Source organism: Phaenicophaeus curvirostris, chromosome 1 (assembly GCF_032191515.1).
Source record: "Phaenicophaeus curvirostris isolate KB17595 chromosome 1, BPBGC_Pcur_1.0, whole genome shotgun sequence".
In the NCBI taxonomy this organism is placed as follows: domain Eukaryota; kingdom Metazoa; phylum Chordata; class Aves; order Cuculiformes; family Cuculidae; genus Phaenicophaeus; species Phaenicophaeus curvirostris.
The window spans coordinates 128,196,536-128,220,561 of NC_091392.1; the positions used below are offsets into that span (position 1 = coordinate 128,196,536).

At 36.2% G+C, this 24,026-nt stretch overlaps 1 protein-coding gene across 1 annotated transcript in view; it reads left to right on the forward strand.

Annotated features, from left to right (window-relative positions):
• The window catches only part of MAP3K15 (mitogen-activated protein kinase kinase kinase 15), an 83,300-nt gene that overhangs the window by 23,840 nt on the left and 35,434 nt on the right, over positions 1-24,026 (forward strand). The window contains exons 3-8 of the mRNA XM_069854485.1: positions 737-760; positions 8,926-9,119; positions 11,700-11,868; positions 12,990-13,096; positions 22,580-22,750; positions 23,786-23,898. Of these exons, the coding sequence (XP_069710586.1) occupies positions 737-760; positions 8,926-9,119; positions 11,700-11,868; positions 12,990-13,096; positions 22,580-22,750; positions 23,786-23,898 (778 nt within the window). The remainder of the gene's footprint in view (positions 1-736; positions 761-8,925; positions 9,120-11,699; positions 11,869-12,989; positions 13,097-22,579; positions 22,751-23,785; positions 23,899-24,026) is intronic.

Genomic DNA, 24,026 nt, shown 5'->3' on the forward strand with positions numbered 1-24,026 from the left:
ATGTGTGAATTTACACAAGCAGAATCATCCTAGATTGTCAGAGCACATACAATTAAATTATATCAATAACTTTGCTTAGAATTTACTCTATATCTAACATTTGTTGGGTGACTTACCTGGAGATCTCGTTATTTTCACTGAGCAATGTTTATTGGAAATCTAAGCCATCACTAGAAGGCGGAGGAGGCTACTTACCAGAAACTGTAAATCTTTGGGTTTAAATGCCCATTAGTTTATCATCTGCCTCATAGTTTCTATATATATCTTTAGATTTCAAGATGAGAAGAATTAGGTTGTAGGAGGAATGTCATGGTCTGTGCCCATCCAGGTACGCCTAGGTATCTTAAGGATATTCTCTCAGAGAAAGAAAATCTTCAGCTTTTAATGTTTTATTTATTTTATCACAAATGCCCAGAGTGTGACTGGGTATGCGGAGTACCCAGCCTGAGAAACTCCAGTTACTGGCAAGTACAACCTTCTCATCTTCTGAGGACTTCTTTAAATAGGTTTCTTAATTGAATTGCTATTTTTTTCCTAATCTGAACTAGTAAGACTTTTTTTGATGTTGTTCTGTCCCTTTACTTGGAATTTACTGTGGCAGGAAATATGGGTTATGCTATGAAGAACCCATCTGTCTGTCTATGTGTGTATGTATATGTATATCAGTTATTTTTATTTGAAATAATAATTCCTAGTAAAAATGAACCAACATTTTTATTATCTTTTTTTTTTCCAGGATATGGTATCTCAGAAAAACACAGTAAGTATTAAATCTACATTCATTTTAAAACACAAAATGAGGATACAACATTTGAAGCAACTCTAATAACAGAGCTACCAATCATATATATGCTTTATATGGTTGAAAGAAGTCTGTTTTACTTCCGAAAATCTTGTTGACTTCCTTTCCAAAGTAAAGCCAGATCAAAAAAAATCACTTTGTTTAGAAGTTCCTTTTTAAGTTCTGGGAAAATTCCAGTAGATGTTTGTTATATATGTAGATTTATATATAAAAATTTAAATTCAGAAATTCACTCTTATTCTCCCTCTATCACTTTCACCCACTTGTGCAAGTATACCTGTGTGTGATGCCTTAATAGGGCTTAGTCTTGTATCTCAAATAGTTTTGGCTACTAGGTACCTATCCTCTTCCTCACTAATTAAAAGATTTTACTTAAGAATGCAAAAACTTATTTCCCAAAATGAAAAATATTTTTACCCTTAATGCAAGTAAAACTAAACAAGTAAGTGAGCCTGAACCAAGATAAAATTTAGTGGTGTTTTTAGGCTTGTTGCAATATGCCACGATATCTTAGACAATTGTGTATTTTGTCATACTACACATCCTATTGGTGCTCCTTTGATGATCCCTTAAACACTCTACACTGCCGTTTGGAGGACTATTGAATCTGCAAAAATCTTAAACTTCTGTTTATTCCTTTCTGTTTCCCTACATTCACCATATACTTCTATTTTCTTCAGAAGAATATAGAGCAGGACTAATAAAGCAGAATATAATAAAATGTTCTTTGAGTTGGCTAATAATTTAAAATAGAACTAGAGGAGAGAATTAATTAGTCACAAGTTTTACTTTGAGTTGCTGTTTGTACTTGGTCACAGAGTGGCATGTAGGCTAAAGATAGATCAGATGAGCATGTGAGTAAACCCAGGTCATTTTCCTGTCCATGTTGGTGATCTTTGAACTAGTTTTACCTGCACTTACTGGTCTGTAGCTCTGCGAAGGGGTGCCTCATAACAAAGCAGATTTTCTTGTGAATGCTGCTATCCATCAACTGGTGAATGATCAAAATGTCACAAGCATGTGTTTTCCCCTCCAGAGCAAGAGAGAGGATTGAGACTGAGCTATTTGGTGGTAATTCCAGAGATGGAATAAAGGCGAAGAGGACTGTGGCAAATTCAGCCTAATGCAAGCAGATTAGCAGCCTGCGATCTTTTCTTTTGGCAGATTCTTTCTCCCACAGAGGGAGGTATTTACCTTCATGTGGAAGAGAAGAAAAGATGGATCTGCTTTCTACAGAAGTGTCTGGTATTAGACCTGTAAACACACGTGGCTGGCAAAATGGGCAGGGAGGCATCCTGAAACTAAGATCCTGATGCTTCCTTTAAAAAGGAGGGATTGCCTAACCCACTTTCTTAAAGTGCTTAAAGTAAGAGAGCAATTGTGAGTAAAATACAGCGAGGGAAAAATAAATTATTGTAATACCAAGTATGGATTCTTGATCCTTTTGTGTTATTTGAAGTTGTTCATATTCTCTTTTATTAGAGAAATGCAATCCCATATTGCATTGTTTTATAAGTTTGTTAATCAAAAATTGCAACAAACATTAGCAAGCTAAATAGTTAATAGGTTAAAACTTTATGTTTCTAAGTTGGAGTTGACTTCAAATAGGCAAGTGCTTTCCCCTCCTTTCAGATCCACGGAGTTGTGAGGAGAGGCAGGCAGTTTGCCCTGCCACAATACAGTGCCACTGCTTCATTACTTATTAAATATTTCACAACCATATGGGATGGGCAATGTCTTGTTTGAAGTTAACTGCTAATGAGGGTTGATGTGCCAGTTAATTAGGTACAGGATTGGTGTGAATTTTCTGTGTCCAATCAAGTATGTAATTGCATAACAATTTCAGAATAAATGCTATTAGGTTCAACAGCCAATACCCCTGTACCAAGGTTTTGTATTTTCCTTTCACTTTTCCTCATTGAAAAGTGTGGCTATGCCTCTGCTATAGATGTGGAATAGCAGAAAGGACTTAAATGTACTCTTCATTAGGGTCTAGATGCACGTTTGAAAGAGGATAGATACTTGATCTGCTGAGCCTTCCTGTAACCCACAGGTAGCCATAGGAATACTATTGCTAATCTTACAAAGAGAAGTCCTGTCTGCATCTTAGCTCTGTCTGCACAACTGCACTGTGTATAAGGGAAGGGGGACAACTGAAGTTGCTACCAGGCATTGCACGCCATTTTTCCAGTAGCACAAGTGAAACTATCTGTGCTGGCTGCTGTGGCTAGGAGCTTTCTCTGAGGTTTTTCTGCCCTCACCTTTGCAACTTATTCTGCAGATCTTAAGTCACGGACAAAGGTGCAAAAAAATCATAGCGTAGAATAGGGGTGGATCTGTGTTTAAGATACGGAGAAGGCGAGTGCCTAGTGTGTCCTTTGTGGCAATTTTCTTTTATGTATTCCAAGTAAGCCTTGAAGAAAACAGATATTTTCTTTTTAAGGAAAACTTTTGCTTATTCAGCATCAAGTAGGAGGCCAGAGCGAGGAAACCAGACATACAGCTGAAAACAATGCATAGAAAAAAGGTCAGCAATTCATTTGGGATTTGGCCTGAATGCAGCAGATCTAACAGTGAAAATTATACAGGAGCATGCTGTGGCAGTGTTCATCTGAGAGATTTAATAGCTTACTGTCTAAAAAAAATAATGTAGGAGTAGGAGAACTTCCCTCCAGGAATGAAGTTTTAGGGATAAAATCACATGGGGAATGTGATTCAGTTCTGCTTGACTCCCCCAAACAAGCAATTGAAATTCTGTATTGATAATTTATTGCACACTTGTATACAAAAGGAAAGAATTATTGGCTGTGGGAGTTCAGTTCCCAAGAAAGAATTGTCCTGGCATGAAATTCAAGGTCAAGATTCAGTGTCGCAGGTTTCCTTCTGCAGCGCTCCTCTGAGCTTTGAGGATCTGCTAATTTTACTTAGGGAAGGTACACAGCTTCCTATTTTCTGTCAAAATTTTTATCAATGAAATAAATTGCAAACATGCAGTCTTGCAGAATAATTAATTTCCTATGTCACGGTGGAAGAATCAAGGTTTGATAGCACAGTGGATGCTACTGTACTGTAAGGTACAGGAAAATAAATATATCTTTGGAAACTGATCTTGTGCTTTGTAATTTCTTTAGATGTCAAATAACCATTGATTTACTAGATTAATGAAATTTCAAGGATTTTAAAAGCAAAGAAAGTTTAAAAAATAATCTTCCCCCAAACCAACATAATAGACAAAATCCATGGGAAAATTGTTCTATTTTGAAACTACATCTTGGGAATTTTTTTTCTTAGTAGGGAAGTTTCCTCTCCCTCTACAGAATTTTAAGAGACAGTGCATAAAAAACATCCAAGATGCAGTGAAGTGCACAAGAGGCTTTTTAGAAATTGCTGGAGTCAGGAAGCAAAATGTACAGTCCTCCTGGCAATAGTTCTAGCAATGGCTGCGCATAGTTTGAGATACAGACTGCGATCCATTCTGTTTGTCTGAATGTGACACTAAGAATACAAACGAGAATATCCCACTCTAGAAGAATTATTGTGGCAAGTACAGAATATAAAGAGAAAGTCTCAATAGTTAATTTTTCTATAGCTGATGGTATGCCTGAAGAAATATGAATAACCCTGTTAATTGCTTTCAGGGAAGGTATTTAAAGGAAAGTAAGCTGCCTATTAAACCAAAAGGTTTATTATGGTATACTTAGGCCCGTGGGCCTGATGAAGTGTTTTCAGAGATTTAAATGGGTTTTTTTTTTCATTAAATCCTCTAGCAGCTCTTATAGTAAGCAGAGAATAATGTCTGGGCTGTAGAGGAGTCATTAGCAAAAATTCTCCTTGATCTAAAGGGAACAGGACTGTAATTTATCCTTGCTACAAGGAATTTTTATTGTAATTGGCAGAAAGTCTCTTTAGAGTTTCACTAGCTCTATAAATTAGACTGTATCTACTGTTTCCAGGCAATGATCGCATGAGAAAACTACATAGAAAGATTTTGACGCTTTTACTCGTATTCTCCTGTAGCCCCAATGGATCGAGTTAAGCCAAGACTTGAAGATATGATTACGTTATTTGAATTTAATAATCTGTAGAAATAGTATTGCAGAGTAGCTTTATATTTTTTATTTTCTGATCATTATTACAGTGTATAAAAGTTTGTATGTTATGGTAATTTAAATATGTATTTTTAAAAAAGCTTGAGGCAGCAGAAGTTTTAAAAGAGTTTGCAAAAGGACACATAATCAAAGAGGAGGAGGAATGCCTTCAATACAGACAAGCATTTTTCCTTTTGGGGGAAAATAGTACAAAGGCAGTGGGTAACCCTGTAAATATTACTCCTAATGTTTCTAATCATGAAATATGCCACTGTTACTGTAAATATAATGAAAACTAAGGTTTTTAAACTTTATTTATGAATGGAAGTTTTAATTGAAAAGTAACTATCTCAAGAGATGCGTATTTGTTGTGGTTGGATTATAGATACCTAATCATTACTTAATGATTCTGATGTGTAGGTAATAGTAAGGCTTGAAAGCATCTTCATGATTACTTAAGGAGATATAGACAAATCATGTAGACAGAAATCTTATATTCTAGGTGGCGAAGTATTGCACTGTTTTCTTGGCCTTGTAAATATAGACTTGTTATAAATATTTATATTCGTTTTCCATTGTTTCCTTCTTTAATAATTTCTCTATTCATGTGTTATGTCTGTCTTTTTGATCCTTATGCTGTTTTGTGGTGGTGTTTTCCTATTTGTTTTATTTCAATTTGGAGTAGATTGCCAACCACAAAGCTTCAAGTTCAAATACCTCCTGAATACCACAGTGGTAATCTGATAGGCTAAGTACATATCGTGTTAAATCTGCTTTCTGTTAAATAAATATGCCTTTTTATTACTGCGTTTTTCTACATTTTTGTATAAGGAGGTTTTAAGAATTGTGCAAGTCAGACCCGAAGCATTCAGAATGATTGGCTTTTGATAATCTCCCTTCACAATCTTCACATAAATATATTGTGTACTTTTCAATTTCAGAAGAGGAGTTATTTTTACAAAATTTGTAATATTTTAGTCACCTGTACAGCAAGATGGATAGGAATGTGATGTCACAGAAAACTACTGTGAAAACCTTAATTCTTAAGAGAACAGTGCATTAAACTCCCTGAACACTCCAAAGTTTGTGACTTCTTTGAGTGAATGTAGTTCATTTTCAGTTATCATCCTGCAGGTTTTCCTTTTAACTGCTTTGTCAAGTAGGGTAAGCACTCCTAATACTCTTGATGCCTGACTTAGTCGAAAAATGAACTGCATGGCTCAAGTGAATTAATTGTGCTATTGGCTGTGCAGGCATAATTCCCTCCTAAAAATGCACAGATTTTACTCAAGATTGTTTATTTGGAAAAGAAAGCCCTTTAATTTTAGTGTAGCACCTCTGTCTCAAAATGACAGTTGCACTGGAATAATGTAGCAGTACAATTAAAAAACTGTTTACATTATTAAGCTCAAAAGTTTACTTTAAACAACATTAGCAAAATGTTTGGAGGAGTATTTTATGACAAAAAGCACTCCACATCTGGCCTGTCTTGTCTAGAGCCTAAAAATGGCGTATGTGGTCCTAACGCTGTCAGGTCTTCAGCAAAAGCATGGCTCTGTGCTTACTCCTCTTAACTGTTTTTCCCTGAAGAACAGGTTACTCTCTCCACTTACTTGCAGTTATTTACCTGGGTGGTTTTTTTGTCCTTAACCTTTTGGCATTTTTTTTGTGGTAGATTTTAAAGTATTGTGATTGAATACCAAGGTTTCATTAGTAGCATATTGGGCATACATTGTCTGATGGACAATAAGCTATTGAGAGCTTTTCTTTTTTTCAGTCTGCTTGGGTTTTTTGTATTTTTTAATCTAAACATTTCTCAAAACAGGAAAGTAAAAATAGCTTAACTACTAATCCTGAAATAAACCCACTCAGCATACAGTCTTTATAAGCTATGAAGTTATGATTCTGTTAGAATTAAGTAGGTCATGTTTTATGGGTTATACACATTTGCAGCTGGAATTGTTATATATGTTACTTCATATGTAATTGTGCCATTTATTGATTGTCTTAAAAAGGAATTGTTAGAGTATGACAGGATAGTAATTTTCACAATGATTAGCTATTGGTGTCAGACGCCAGCATCCTGAGTAGATAATCTGAAGAAGCAAAGATGATATTTTCAGCCATTTCTGTCCATTGATGGTATGAGAAAAGGTGATGGACAGAAGAGGTTTTTTATGTAATGAGGATAGGAAAGACCTCATAGAAAGCCCACACACTCTGTATGAAGGGGCTTTAAAATTTATTATGTATAAATGCTGGACAGAAGAAGCTAGAATATTGGAGCTGGTTGCCTTTCAGACAAGGTGACGTGCTCAAATATGTGCAGAGTTTGTAAGTTCTGCACACAAAAATGTCATTCATGGATAAAAATGTGGTTGTAATTGCATAGATTTCACTATCCAAAAAGTGGAAAGAAATGTAAGTCAAATAGATGAGATGTTGGCTGAGTAGGATTAATACAGTGTTTCATGCATGTCATTTAATTTTTTTCTGAAAATTGCTTTGCTTTTTCAGTAGATAACTGCAGCTCTCTTTGTGTCACAAGGTGCATCATACTTTCAGATTGGATTTTTATTTTTTTCCATTACAGGAAGAGCTTATTCATCGTTACAACTTTATGAATAGAGTTTATACACAAGCAGCTTTTGCATTGCCCTGAACTTGGTGTTTGTCTGAATAAACCCAAGACTGAATTGTTCTAATATACTGGTGACTTGAGTTGCAATTGTCCTAACTTTTTCAGTAGGAAGTTAAGATAGCATTGCAACAGATAATTATATTGTTGCAACAGAGATACTGTACTGTAGAGTTTACAGGGAAGGAATGTTGCTTGATCTTTATCTGTTAGAAATAATTTAAAATCCTAAATCCTTACAGATTCAGATTAGCAACAGGGTGTACTGTACAGGGTTTTTTCATCTTTATTTTTAGCAGCTGAATACCCTATGTTGTTACTTCCTGTGAACAGTTTCTCTCTTGTCTAGTTTATAGAAGAGCGTATAAAAAAGTGCCATCTTCATAGCCACTCTTTCCATTATTTCAGCATTTTCCCATTGCTCAAAGTGACTTTAAATGACTATAACTTTACTGCAGGCTTAGATGATGTGGAATAATGAAAGGTATGATTTTGCTGTATGTGTTTGATATCTCCAAGGTAATAGTTAAAGGGTATTTAGTAGTAGCTGATTTTATTAGATTTGTCGTACTTGTCCATGCTTCAGTGCTTCTATCTATTTACTCTGAAATGCAAAGTTTGCTTTTCTTTTAAACAGCAGAGAATTGTTGTAGCTCAAAATGGGATATTGGTGCTTGTTGCTGTGGAAACCTTTGCACTTGTCTGGTTTTGGGATCTTGCTCAGTAGCTGAAGACTCTGAACTTGCTAGTTTGGGGCTCTGAAGAGTATTTCCTGTTTCCTCTCCATTTTCATCACTTGATCACATTTACACTTAAGTGGCATATTAAGGGTTTCTGGGTTTTACTTCTAGAATTTCGTGTTAGAAGTCTTCCAAAATGTTTCAGAGTTTTGTTGGTTGGTTTAGTGTTTGATGGCAGCATGCAGCAGATATTTTGTAGGCTCCACTGGATTAAGCATCTCCATAAAATCCTTCCAGTGATTGTGTTTCTTTCTTCCTGTCTCTCTATGAGGAGCTCTATGTCATCTTTCTAGCACAGAGTGAGCCTACAGGATGCAAGTACATCTCTGGGTCCAAAAATTTGGGAGCAGAAGGTTAGCTTGTAACTGTCAGACCCTCTTAGGGTCCATGTCTCACATAAGACAAAATGAACAGTTTTGTTGTATTGTCAGTTAACAGGTCTGGACCCTTATTCATCACCCTTCTTAATATTTGTAACTCTTCCACAGAAAATTCCTTTAATTTAATGCTCACAAATCTTGTGTTAAATGGCATGCTAAAGCTTCATAGTGCACAAACTCTAATCTATCTGTTTTTCCTGACAGTAGAAGATTCTGATATACACAAGCATATTTCCACTTTCAGTTGTTTTCTAAACTGTGTCTGTTTTTCTTTTAGGCTTCCAGTGGCAATTATTATTTTATTCCATACATTGTCACACCTTGTGAAGACTACTTTTACTGTGAAAGTGATGCTCAACGAAGAGCTTCTGAGTATATGCAACACAGCTGGGATGACATCCTGGGGCCTCTTTGTGTCCCACTGGTGGACAAGTTAATCAGCCTTCTCAAAGATATTAATGTTAGATCATGGTAATTTTGCAACACACCTGCAGAACCTTTGATAGACTCTTTTTAATGTTATGAAAAAGAGATGCAGAATCTTGAGTAGCATTTGGGGTTTTTTATTTTTAGCTGCACTTAATAGATTGATAAAAGAATCTGGTAACTTCAGTGCTTTCTGTATTAGCGTCCCGCAGCTGTTGCAGTTAATTAACCATGTTACATTAGAAATTGACTTATGGTTACTTTCTGAAATACCAGTAAGCAAAGGCGGTCCATGAATAAGGTAAAGTGCTTAAGTATAAATTACAGTGCATGAGGTTGTAATAGGAGATAAGATCACTGCCTGTTCATATAGCTCAGACCCAAAGACTGTCCTTTTCTGTCACCAAACAAGTGTGTGTATATATATGTATATATATATATGGCAGCAAAGGGCAATCAAATGTGACTTCCATGGTTCAGGTTTTGTTTTATAACTTCTGATGTCACCTAATCAACATGGTACTGCTCAGCCACTTCTACAAGGGATTATTGGAGCTCTGAGAATTGGGACTGGAGATGAAAATCTTTTCTCCATTGCTCACTCTGTACTCTGCAGCTTGCCTGGTTTTATTTGCATTTCTGGAAAAAACTGGGAGAGGCTGAACTTCTAGGTTTTATTTTTCCCAGTGTCTGAAGCATGAAGGAGCACTGAGGACCCTTTGATTTCTTCCTCTTTCCATATTGTTATCCTACCCAAGTAAAAGGCTTATCTAAAAAATTTTTTCTTGCCTGGTCGCACACTTAGGATCCCATATATGACCCTTCACACACACCCCTTGTTCCTTACAGCTCCATCTATGGCAGGTGTGCTATTTTCTGGTACTTTGCTGGGCAGTCACTGGGATATTGGTGCCTTGAAGAAGCACAGGCTCCCTCTGGCTTTTTCGAAACAGGGCTAGTGAGGAGGCTACATTCACACAACACAGACCCACTTTGACAAAAGGTACAAGAGGAGGGGCAGAAACTCATTGAAGTTGGTCAGTATACAGGAAAGCTGTGCTCAGCAGTGCAGACTTGTGAAATTAGTAGCACAGTGTTCCTGGTAGTAGTAGATGTTGGTACTGCCTAGTGTTTGTATCGTTGTAAAATGGTGCCCTGGGCACCAGCTGCCCAAAGCTACTTGTTTACTTTGTCTCTGACATATATGCCCAGAATGGTGGGTGATTTTGGTTTGATAATTGTGTTGTGAAGTCCTACAGTAAGCATTTTTTTCTTGTTTTCAGGCTGAAGTGCCTGTAAGAGCCCTTTGTACAGCTGCAGAATTTGGCACTGTTGTTGTAGATCCTTGTGAAGAAGAAGGTATAGCTAGGTGATCCCTTGTTCCTGCCAGAAACTTGAATATGTTTGAAGAGGTTGTATGTTGCATCATTTTTGAACACGAGGCTCCCATTCCTAAGTAATTTAAATGAAAAACATTATCCCAGTATCCGCTTTTAGTTTGCTTAGCACAAGAAGTACTAATTATCATTAGCCTAGTAAAAGGCAATGCTGGATACAAACCTGAGATTGGAAATCCATGGTGAATTAGGCCTAATCTCCACTGACATTAAAACAACTACTGAAAGCTTTACTATAGTGTGACCTTGCTGCTTTGCATTATAAACATATGTCATGTGTAAGATATAATGTGTATTAGATAGAGAACTTGGTTTTCTTTGCTGTGTGTAGGGCTTACGCTAAGCAAAGCTGAATACTTTGCAGTACACAATTGTAAGCAAAAAAGGTCTTGTATGTACTTGAGTATCTGTCAGGTGACGTGCTAACATCCAAAGTATAGACTCCATCAGCTGCCCCAGATAAAGTTACTTCTAAGTTGCCTGTTCAGGTCATTTTTAGCTGTCACACTGATAATGTGCATATGATTTTGTGTTTTAACCAAAGCTCTGGTGCTAAATTGTACACTGATGTTAGTGTAACTAAGATGCACTTAGTGGGGCCTTTTACAGAGATCCTGCCTGCATTAGGAGTTATTTTCATTGAACAGATTGCAGTTAAATCAGCTTTTGGTGGCTTGTTTTTGTTTCAGTTTCTTTGTTTGAAAACCTCTTTTCTCCATTCATGGTAAAATCATGTACCTCCTCTTTACATCACACTGGTCCTTCCTGGGTCACTTTTTGAAAACTTCTTTTCTCTATTCATGGTAAAATCATGTACCTCCTCTTTACATCACACTGGTCCTTCCTGGGTCACTTTTTGAAAACTTCTTTTCTCTATTCATGGTAAAATCATGTACCTCCTCTTTACATCACACTGGTCCTTCCTGGGTCACTTTATTATCCCCATTGCTGCCTTCTTTACGATACAAATACAGTGTACCACATGGTCAGTAAAGTGTTGATAAAATGATCTCACGATCCTGGTTATAAACATATCGATATATGGCCCCACAGTCTGAGGTGGGACATGGCAGAATATTTATGAGTTAATGAAAAATATGGAAACATTCCTCACTCTGAGGAAATGGTATCTTTATTAGAAATTACGCTTTTTATTAGAAATATACCCATGTTTTGTAAGAAATGTGTAACATTCTTCTTCCCTTATGTCTATCTTTTATTTCCTTAGTGCCTATTATAAAGAAACACTGCTAAGTGATATTAGAAAAGCTAGAGAGAAGTATCAAGGAGATGAACTGGCTAAGGAGCTGGCCAGGATTAAGCTTCGTATGGATAATACTGAAGTGCTGACTTCTGACATTGTCATAAACCTGCTTCTTTCTTACAGAGATATTCAGGTAAGTTCCTAAAGACTAAAGAAAATTATTTTACTGTGATTTTGTCTCTTGTTTGCTCTGTACTTCATTGTTTGTTGAACAGTGATTCAAAGCTGACTCTACATTGTTACACCGTTTAGCATTTTGACTTGTCTGCTGGGTAGGTTAAGGGGCTTTAGACTCATTTATGTGCCCCATGAACAAGAAACATGGATTAAGTGACTTGTTGAGGTCTCCTCCTTTGTTTTTAGTAATTTTTAACCTCCTTAAAAATCTTGGTTCTCTGGGTAATTTTTTACAAAAAATTCCCCACAGAAGCAAATTTTTGCAGCTCCCTTCCCTCTCTTTCCTCCCTTGCTCCCAAAGTCAGATATGTTTAGCAATGAACAATATGCATTTGTTGTGACCATTGTATTGGCCAGGGCTGCCCAAGTTGACAGGTTTCTCTCAATGATAGTTCAGTTTGTCTTTAAAAGATAACTGCACCTTCTTTCCTTGACTTTTATTTTACATAAATTCTACTTGTGCTAAAACACAGCTTGCGTACTATATTTCCAAACTGCCAGTCTGTGTGTTTGACATCCCTTTTAAAATACATTTTCACAGAACCACTCTGTTGAATTTTTTTTCCATCGGGAGCTATGTTGGTTATTTTATCAGTATAAATGGGATATGAGAGCAGTGAGTGACCAGGTCATGCTTTGTAACTCAACTATCCCTTCTGAGATGCACATTTTCTTGCAACGATTTATGCAACTTCATTTTGATCGCCTCAGGTGGTCATTTTCATTCTTTTGAAAGATCATCTTAACTGAGAGATGTAGTCATCTGGAAACATGTTTTGAACAAACAAATTAAGGAATGTGAGACCATTTGTGTTGTCAATAAACTGGCCTCTTCAGCAACGTATTTGCGGTTTACCCCTGAGGAATCAAAATGAGTGCACAACCAGCTGACATGCTTAATTTCCCCGTTCAATTCCTTACACAGAATTTGTGTCTGTTTCACAGACTCTTCTAGGAATAGTCAGTTGAGATACTGTCTAGCAGTCATTATACATTTTAGTTCAGCGATGCTTTCCTCTGTTCTCCATTTCTTTTGTTTTCTTTCTTTTCTTCTTTTATTTTATTTATTTATACCAGGACTATGATGCTATGGTAAAGCTGGTAGAAACACTGGAAACGCTTCCTACCTGTGATCTGGCTGATCAACACAACATTAAATTTCATTATGCTTTTGCATTGAATCGGTAAGGATGATGAACGAAGATTGTTTCATTTTATTGCTGTTCCATGTTGGCTTATATATAAATTCATAGTGCAAATAATAGTAAATTCTTTTCCCCTGGCTGCACACGCTCATATTCACCACAGCCATCTTTTCCTAATACCATGCTTCCTGCACACCAGGACAGCTTGTAAGTTTTGAAATCATTGTTTCCCAACAGCCATCATTTTGTCATTGACTGACACCTCAGTAGATTGTGAAAGATACAAACGATACCAGTGGATTCTTGGTCAGGCTGTGATTGTTTATTCTGAGTAACTAATTATTCTGGACATCTTGAAAAGTTTAGTATAGCAGAGTACACATTCATGATGTGGCTTCCTTGAAAGGCTGAGAGGTGATCTGAACCTGTGGGCATGTCGCTGGATTAGGATACACAGAAATATTATTGAACTCTTCTATTTAGCTACAGATTTTTGTAGTGCCTATGTATAATAGTTACTTAATTTCTATAGAATTTATAGTAAGATTGCACTTTAAAAAATAGATCTTATGCAAATAAAATCATGTGTTATAATAAAAGTAACAGGTTACATGCAATTCACGTGCTGCTAGAAGTTATGACTTGCAGTCTAACTAAAAATTAGTGCTGGGTAGCGTCAGGATGGCATATATCAAAGGGATTAGGAATTTAAGAATAATCTACAGAAGCAATTCCTCTGACATGTTATATAAAGTGCTAGAAAAGCTATTTCTATGGCAAAGAAAAGTCTTCTCACAGCTTTAGATTTATTTATTTTTTAGAGAACACAGTCTATAATTCTCGTGCAACCATGTGCAAGGTCATGCACAGAGGAACAAAGAATGCAGTACATGCCAACAGAAAAGTTGATAGAAAACAGTGATTTTTTTTTTAAAAGGATCCAGTGGTTTGTTGAAAGACTAAATGATCATCTGAGTGATTCAGTATGAAGGAGGTTGGTTGAAGTCTTTGAAAGGATATAGTAGTGAGTAATACAGAGTGTATAGAGGATTCAGCATAGGTGTGACTGTAGGGCTTTTTTTTTTTTAAGACTGGAAGTGAACACTGGGTATTTTGATTATCCACTCCTGATATCATAGACCATTAAATCTTAGCTGATTAACCTCTACTGAATCTGTTAACTTGTTTTGTTGAAGTGTATCTTTCAGAAGATTTTGATCTGAACATATGAAGACAGAGAGAATCCATTTATGTAACTTGCAGTTTGTTCTGGTATTTATCACACCTAATGAAAGATAATTTTCTTGTTAGGCTGCTCAAAAAATAAAATGAAAAAATGCACTTTTGGTATAAAATGAATTGCTTTCCTCATCAACAGGTTTAATTAAATCGACCTCTAGCCTGAACCAGCGTGACTTTCCTTGTGTTCTTCTCAGAACGATTTAAACATTGCTATGGAAAAGTTTTTTCAGAAATAAATAATAAGTTTTCCATGAATAAGAATGCAGAATTTAGCTGCTACAGTTGCTTTTGCTTTCTTCAAACACAATGGTGGACAAAATTCAAAAGTTAAGACTTGAACATTTTCAGAACAGGTTCACTTAGTTGACTCCTAAGATGTTGCTTTTAGCATCTTACTTCTGTGGGATTTTTGAATCATTTATTTTTTCCATTTTAAAAACAAACTCTTTTTTAGTGGGTCCTACCAGAATCTATTTATAAAAATACACAATGATATTTTCACTTAATATTCTACTAATTTCAGCATGTACAACAATATTAATGTTGCTCAGTACAACCCATTCAGCCCACCCTGAACAAAATGCTAAAGTGTGCCAGAACTGTGATAATAATCAACGTAGGAAGTAATTAATTTATTTCTTCTTGGACACTCTGAGTTCTCTTTGCCATTAATTTCACTCACTATTCTCAAGTCAGTTCTAGTCTAGTGCTGCATAGAGCTAGAGATGTGGCAGGCAAGTGGTAGAGGATTGCTTCTGAGGGCCTCAGCTCTTTGCTGATGCATCAAGAGGACACAAGCCCAGTCTGAATGACAGGTGTGTGCAGTTCTGGGTACAAGTTAACAAGCTGTGCTAAGGAAAGGGGAAGGAATATTTTACTTTATACTCAGCACCATTCTAGCCTAGCTGCATGTCTTCTGGTTCAGAGCCAGCCTGGCTTGGATTATGAGCAAAACAAGCCTGGGCTTCCCTGCAGAGTACTGTGCAGAAATGTACTAAAACATATGTCGAGGAGGCAGACATTTTCATGTGAATTTCTGGTACCCTGATTCACAGAGCAGGTTTCTAAGCACAGCCGCTCTCCTGGATTGCTGTCTTCCACCCTGGTTTCTGTTTCAGAGCAGACCCTTGAGAACATTTTAGATTTGTTATGCCTTATGTCTGATAGTATTGAGGCTAATAATGGTGGCTTGCAATGACAGGCTTGTGCTTGTTTCCAAATCTGGGCTATCTAAATAGGTCACCCTCCTGGCTGCTTGTTTAGAACTCCTAGGGAGCAAAAGGCCATTCCTCTGCCAGTGTCTTAAGCTAACCGATTTTGACTCCATGCACAAGCAGAGCAGAGAGTGCTCTCTTTTATACAGATATGGGTTGATTTAAGATGTTGTTCCTTGCCGTCTCCTAGCTGAGATTTAGATATGATTGTATCTTAATTTAGGTGTAGGATGGAACACATCTTTAGGTGTAAGTTCAGCCCCAATGTGCAGTATGAATGTTTTCAGTTATTTGTATTCACAGCTTTGGTGTGAAGTAGGATGCTGTGCAACTGAGGGCTGGATGTTTCAGCTATAGATGGCTGTTTGCTTCTGTCTGTTGGTATACATACCCTGGAAGGCAAGCTCTGTGTAAGGAGAAGATTTAGTATGGGAGCTGCCATGAAAGGATGTTCTCTCTCATGTTTGCATGGTTGGACTCGATGAAGAGGTCTTTTCCAACCTAGTGATTCTATGGTAGTTCTATGATAGTATTTATTGTTGCAATACCTGAGTAATTTATGACCGTATAATGGAGAAATAGAGCAATGGTTTTTACTTACGTTTATAGATGTGGAAGTAACACATACAAGTAGATACCTGAACTCCAGTAATTAAAGATTCTTAGCTTGAGGTGTCTACAGTGTGATTTTTTTCTTTTGAAGTATAAAGCACAATAAAACGTATTCAAAAATCCCATTGTCTTCAGCAATAAATGTAAATTCAATTTTATTATTTAGCCTTCACTCTCTCGAGCTAGCCCTCCTTTAAAATGAGGACTGCACATTTCTGTGGCAAGTCTTTGGGTGAAGTGACCTGCATAAAGCCAGAAGGTAGTCATGCGGTATGGCCTCCAGCTGCCTCAGGTGTATAGTTGTTCTTTCTCCTGCATCTCCCAGCCTCTACTTTACCTGCATCCCAACTCCCAGGGCAGCGGCCTCAACACCTATAGCAAATGCAAGTCCATGGCAGAACCTCACAGTAAAATCAGCTCTTGTATGAGATGACCAATGGTCGTTTATCATTTAAGCAAACAAAACAAAACCACCATGCACCTGCACTTGATCTCACAGTTTAATTTTACATTTGCTAATACGCATATGGGAGCCTGAATTTACATTGTAATGACGACCTGAGTTTCTGGGGTTTTTCCTGAATTTTTCGGGGTTTTAGCAGCTTTAAAGAGTGTTCACCTGTGTTATGTCATGGTTTGCATGTTACTACGTATGTTACGTTTGTCCTCCCTGCTTTCCTGTATGAGTTACAGATACAGTTCATGGGAGTGACTTAGGTTAATAGTGCTGGCCTTAGGACCTGGCTTTTGTGAGATGAACTCTTTCTTGTACTGCTCTTATAGCTGAGGTTTGTTGAGTGCTTTTATTGATGAATTTCTAGACTCACACACAGAGGAGCTGGTCAATGATCCTGTTTTTAGTGGAAGCTTTCACCCTTGGATTTAATGTCTTGCAAAATCTGAACGTGCGAACTCATCCAGCTATCCTTTCAATAAGTAATTTGCCCGAATACCCAGTGCAATGGCTCTCTTTATTAATAAAAAACAGGTAGAAATACTACGTGCACGAATGGCATTGTGCTAAAACTCATTCTCTAGTATTACAGCTTTAGTCTTCCTTTTCTTTTAAATTAGAAAGACCTGAGAATCTTCTCAAGGAAGATGGTCATATAAAGTGATTTAATATGCTTTATTAATGTATTCTATATGCATACATTCTTCCCTTTTTTGTTTCAAACCAGAATATTTCTATGTTTTAAAGTATCATGTGGATTAATTATAAGCAACAGTTAAATTTTTGATCCATCTGGAGAAAAAAACAAACAGTGAAAGAAGATCTTAAAGTTTTTTTTAAACCTACTATTGTTTTCCACCAAGTCTTTTGTAGAAAGCAATAGCTGTGATGTTTCTTTAAAAAAAAAAGTTTATAGAATATCTTTTCTTATTTAGTAATTTTAGAATAAAACTAACCACTTCCTATTCTGTGTTTTATATAGCCTCAGATTATCTAAGTGTTGAGCAGGTTACATGAACAGTGTAAATCATAATCAATACCAGTGGATAATAAAGTTTTACAATCCATTTCTGTGAATTTTACATGCACAGAGTAAGTTAAGAGAGAGGTTAAGAGAGAAATAAAAAATTATAGTGGTTCTTTATTATTTTATTTTCTGTTGCTGTAGTATATATAGTAGATAAATAAAGTGCATATATTTATAGTTAATTCAAATGTGTGCTTTTCAGCTGGCTGTTTACTTAGGACCTACTTCACAAATTCAGGGCTGGATATTCAAGTTTTTGAAGATATGCAGTACACTTATTTTTGATTATATTCGTATTGGCCTTATTACCAAGACTGGAGTTATCAAGTTTTGGAAGCTTGCAAAGAAGCCAAATAATATGCCAAATTCTGTTCAAAACAGAGTGAGCTTAAAACCAAACCCAGCCTGGGCATGAGACCAGAGCTGTGAAGACTTCAGTTTCTTTCCAGGACACTTCTATCTTCACTTACAGTAAGGATGAGGGCAGCTGCAGTCACTGTTATTTAACTCAGCATGCTCTGTTTTAACAAGCAACATATTCCAGTACAATAATAAAATAAGCCAATTAGCAAGTGAAGGGCATAACAGGGTGCAAGTAGAAAATCACTAGTAATTATGAGTAATAATAATCCTAGGAAATTATTCCCATTGAAAAACACTGGGCTATTTAAAATGTCCTGTTCTGCAATTACTCAGATTTAGTAAAAAACACATGATGGGTTTTCTTATTTTATATGAGTGACTTGCATGAAGCACCAAAGTGTATACAAAAGTGAAAAAAAAAAAAATCAAACCACAACTGCTTTTTTAATTTTTATAGTTAACTGGAGACTTGCAAGTTTAGTTCCATTCTCAAAGCCCAATTTAGAGTCTTGCTTTCCTCATTTGCTGTTTCAAATATTGAAGGTTCTACAGTCAAACTGAATCCTTGGAATAATGTGTCATAACTCACAAATTAGTTTCTTGTTTAAGTGACAGTGCAAGTGTGATAACTCTATTTCAAATGAGTTGTTGTTTTTCTCAACAATTAAGATATTGTTTGCAATCTTTTTTTGCTAAAGATTTGTGTGCAGTTAGTAGCAGTTCAGATCATCTGCTATGGAGTCATATAGGCATACTTAATGAAGTGTCTTATTTTTATTCAAGAAAATTAATAATAAATATTATTAATTACATATAATTACTATAAGCAAAGGTATTGTACATTATAATAAATGAAAACAGTACCATATATGAAGACCATTTATTTTATCAATGGTAATCAATTAAGTAATCAATTAAGTTAATCAAATAAAGAAAATCAAATGAAATAAATAAATAAATGAATAAATAAATAAATAAAGTTAATCAAATTTAAAAAAGTTAATTAAATTAATCAAATAAAGTAATCAATTAAGTTGTATTGCTGACATTTCCGAAGTCAGGGGTTTTTTAAATCTTAATATGTGCAGTAAAATGTTGATAGCTGCTTCAAGGTTGAAATCAGATGATACACAAGTTTTATATAGGAATAGAGTGGAAAAAACAGGTTACTCTTTTTGAATGTACTATTCTATGGCAAATGTTTTCAGAATTATTGCTTACGGTTTTATTTATTCCCTTGTGCATTATTTTTCAAGAAATCTGCTTACAGATGCCTTAGAATAATAACAGAAGATCAAATCAATAAGTCAACATGAAATATAAAGAAAACCAAAACTAGATTCCCTTGAGCAAATTACTTTTCAGTGACATATGGCTTTCTGTAGTGTGCAATTTTCTCCAGCTAGACAGATGGAAACAATAAGGAGAAGATGTGAACAAAAAGGTGGAAAGAAAAGATTGTATCAGCTGTTACTTACAGAGTGAACTAATTCTTGTGCCAGTAAAATCCATGCTGTTCCTGTTAACTTTGTTGGACAAAGACTTGGTTCCTGAGTGTAGTTCTGGCTACTTAACCTTGTCAATGCTCTAAAGCTGGTGAAATCAGCCTGTGAAGCAGGAAGAATTCTTGTTCCAGGAATATTTAAAATTAGGACTCATTATAACGACTGCAGCAGAGAGAAGGATTCAGAAAAATAGAATGGATTTGAGGGGGAAGAAAGAAGCTATGAAACCAGAAAGAAAGAAAAAAAAGAGAATTTGGATTTTGCTGAATATGGGTTTTGCTGTAAGGCATTGTTATGCCAGGTGAGAGGCTGTGATATATGTATGATTTCTGGATGAAGTTTGAGAGTGAGAGGAGAGAAACGGTGTAAGGATGGCCATACAGGCTCAGGGCATAGTTCGCTCTAACCTGGATTCCTGTCTCTGCCAGTGGTCAATAGCACGTATCTGGGGAAGAGTATGAAGACAGGAGAATGCATAGTGATAAATCTCTGTGTTTCCACTGCTTCCACCAGCTTGTGACTGAGGGGACTTCCTGAGAGAGCAGTGGTGATTTTTATGTTTGTTAAGTAAATTTAGGAAGGGAAAAGAAGGATAGATTTGTAAAAAGATTCTGGTTTCTGCAAATGATGATTGATTGCTGTTTTTGCAACCTCTCTCCATTAGTACGAATTCAGAGAGAACTTGAACAATCTGAAGCAAACTTCAACAAGTGATTCTTGCACTTTGGAGCAGGAGAGACCTAGAGAACTGTGGAGTGGTAGATGGGGACAGGAACGTGTCTCAGCAGCACAGAGTACCTCTGGGCTTCTAAATTCGAGCCACAATTCTTGTGACTCAAGTTAGGTTATGCATGTTTATCCAACAGTATATTTTCATATTCATTTTGAGAAGCTGCTTGTAGCTGAAATTATGTGGTTTTTCTGGTTTGATTTTGTTTGGTTATTTTGCCTCTTTTTGGGTTTGCTTCAGAAGGCAATAACTGTTCCCAAATTTGTAATTGGTGTGTTGAGTTTGTTATTGCCCAATAGGCACCAAATTCTGCTGCCATGAAAAATATTTAGTGTAAAGATATCTAACCACATTTTTGTTTAATAATGTCCAGTTACATCAATGCATACTTGTGCCAGATTTAGGTTATTTTATTCTCATTTAAATGATTTTTATTCTTATCTTACAAGAGACAGACACCTTTAATTTCATTTTGAGTCAGCTAGTACACTATTTATTTAGAACTTGATTATTTGAAACGCTCCTGGTATTGTATTTGATGTGCTCAAGTTCATCCTTTGATGTCCAGAAGTGTCAATCTGCAGTGTTCTATTTTAAGCAGTCTTGCTTTATGCATTGTATTGTTTAAGTTATGCTTTTTCAATCAGAACACCTCAATATTATCATTAATATTTAACCTGTTCTCACACAAGGCAGGGTTCAATCAAGGTTTGTCTTGTCAGGGAAGCGGTGGGATTTTTTTAATCATTGTGGAAGTACTGTAACTTAGGCACTAGTGTGTTTTTTGCATTTTCAGAAAAAGCTTAAACACATGCCAGCTTCTGTAACCATGTAACACACGGCCTGGGGCTTGTTGGACTTACATTTTAGGGCCTAATTTTGTTTTAAGCTCTGTTTACTCAACTTTCTCTGTGTTCATATTGACAACAGTGAAACTTGGCTACTGTTACTGAGGAAGTCTTATTAGTTCAAAACAGGTTTGGTTAGAGCACGCTAATCTGTACAATAGATTTACCCACACTCTTTTAAAATTCTATTTAGTTCTTATAAAACTGGAAGAATACTCTGATTTTCTCCTTGCATTCTCATTAGAGGAGATCAGTATTAATTTAAGAACAACAGTTGATCTGAAGAAAAAACATTTTAAAAATATTCAAGTAGCCACTTTGAAAGTTTACACTCAGCCAGTGACATCAAAGGCAGGATAAAGCCTGCACAAAACTAGCTAAAATTCTGTTTAATGTTACTAGATGTTCTCCATAACCTAACATGCACACAGGCCTGAATTTTACTATAATGTGTTGTTATTGGTCTTATTGCATCAGCTGGTTACCTAAGGAACTGAGCTGCTTTACAGTACATATTAATCCATTCGGGGCATGCAAATAATAAATTTGCCAGAAGTCATTATCTGCTACTGGTATTGCTGACAAAGTAATCACAGTACTTGTAAGCCTGTTCCTGGATACATAGGTAGGGATCAAAAACTGGTAAACTGTTCTGAAAAGGGGTTATTAAATATTTTAAATCTTTCTAGTGATTAAACATGTTTTGAAGAGGCTATTGAACTCTAAAGCTGTGTTTGCATTACTCTTGCAAATTAGACATTTTTGTTTGTTGCAAGTGACTTTTTGCAGTAAATAGTGAATTCTAAATTTACAAAAACAACGAAGCAAAGGGAGGCAAAAATTCTGATGTGTTTAGTAATGAATAACACAAATGTTACTTAATCATTGATGTGTCACTGATACAGTTGTTAAATATTTGTCAAAAGAAGGTTTATGACAGCTGTTTGTTTCCCAAATTTTTCTCTAACCTGATTAATTTTAATTAAGAAAGAAGTACAGTTCAGTTTTTCCCTTTTCTTTTTGTATTTCAAAGGCCCATATTGAGCTGCATCATTCTTTTGTCTGAAACAGGATTTACCTGGCTTTTCCTGTATTTAGTCAGTACTGCCTGGTATTGACTCTGTATCCTCTGGATTCATAACTACAAGTCATATCTGAATGAGCTGTCATCTTGAATGCTGAAAATGGCTGGTTTTGTATGAATATTGTCAGGAATGAACACTAGCAGGATGTGCAGAGTATGTCTGCCTATATAGGGAGGAGTCAAGTGAGATGGCAGATTTTTTTCATAGAGGAGTTACTAGGCTTAAATCAGTCTTTATATGAGCTAGAAGCAGAGTCCTGTAATAGGAGAATACATTTGGTTTTTAGCAATCAACCAACAGTCACATATCAGTATAAATTAAGTCTGTATATAGTAATGATGGATGGGTTGTGGGGTAGATGGGGGATAACGTTATTCCACCATTTTGCAGTTACTGCTTCAGATCTGAGCTAATTTATTTTATTATCTGTACTTGATTTCAGAAGAAACAATGCAGGTGACAGGGAGAAGGCACTACAAGTTATGCTTCAAGTGTTGCAGACATGTGATCACCCTGCTCCAGATATGTTTTGCTTATGTGGGAGGATCTACAAGGATATGTTTCTTGATTCCGACTGTAAAGACACTGAAAGTCGAGATCACGCTATTGAATGGTAAAAGCCTACAAAAATCTCTACTTAAAAACTTTTTCAGACTTCTGATTATGGAAGTCAGGGCTGTAAGAGCTAGAAGAGCAAATGTTCTCCTTGTTCTGTCTTTTTTTCAGGGTCCTGTCCATGTAATTGGTTTACTGATTGATACTCATAGTTTATGGGGGGAGGAAGTCACCCACTTCTTTGTAGAGAAAATATACAGTTTATCTACTTCAAGGCCAAAGTGAAGTGCAAGTGAGGTCATAAGAATTATGTTGGTCCTTTGTGCAAGAATGGTTTCTGCCTTAGATCCCCAGGAAATCAATGATCTATGGTATATAGGAAAAATGTTGATAACCTGCATTATGCATCTTCTTAAGAGAGTAAAGCATGCATGTGCACACAGACTCTCACTGACATGCTGTTTACATGTGTATTTTTGTATAATCGTACAAACTACTGCTGAGTGCAATAATGTTAGCAATGTGTGGTTTCTGTTTTAACTGAAAATACCTCTCTCTCTCACTTATTTTTCCCCTCAAATCACCTCAACAAGGTTAGTACAATGTGGGTAACATGGGTAGTAGTGAACTTGCAGGCTTCAGGTGGATCTCTATTCTGCACTAGATAGTGGCATGCATTCAGCCTTTGTCAGCTGTCTCAGTTACCTATCATAAATGTGAAGCTTTAATACAAAGAGCTTGGAGACTTTTTGTTTAAAACTTGCACCAAAGACTAATATTTTCAGTGCTTCTCTCATATAAATAATCTATTAAAATTATGCTCTACTGCATTTAAGAGTTTTGCAGTAACCAGTTTAAGTTTTATTTTCACAAAATGACACAAGATGGTAGGACATAAAACTAAGCAGAAGTTCTTCTTTCTCTCTCTAAGACAAAAAGCTACTTTTTTTCAAGTGCTCTTTTCAGAGTGTCATTTGTACCAACCAGCCATATAGCCTTACAATAAATTAATACCTTGAAACACATACCAAAACTTTGCAGTATTTTAGTTCTTTTATTCAGTTATATGTGAGCTCTTTACTCTTCTCTACAGGTATCGCAAAGGATTTGAACTCCAGTCAACTCTGTATTCTGGAATTAACCTTGCAGTTTTGTTGCTTGTTGCAGGACAACAGTTTGAAAGCTCCATGGAACTGAGAAAAATAGGTAAATATCCACACACTGTGCCAGAGACAAGCTTTTTGTCCTTCTCCCTGTGATGAAAACAAAATGTTTATAGCAGTGGATTGCAGAGGCAGAAAGGTGGTTCAGGCTTTTGAGTGGCAGATCCCAGA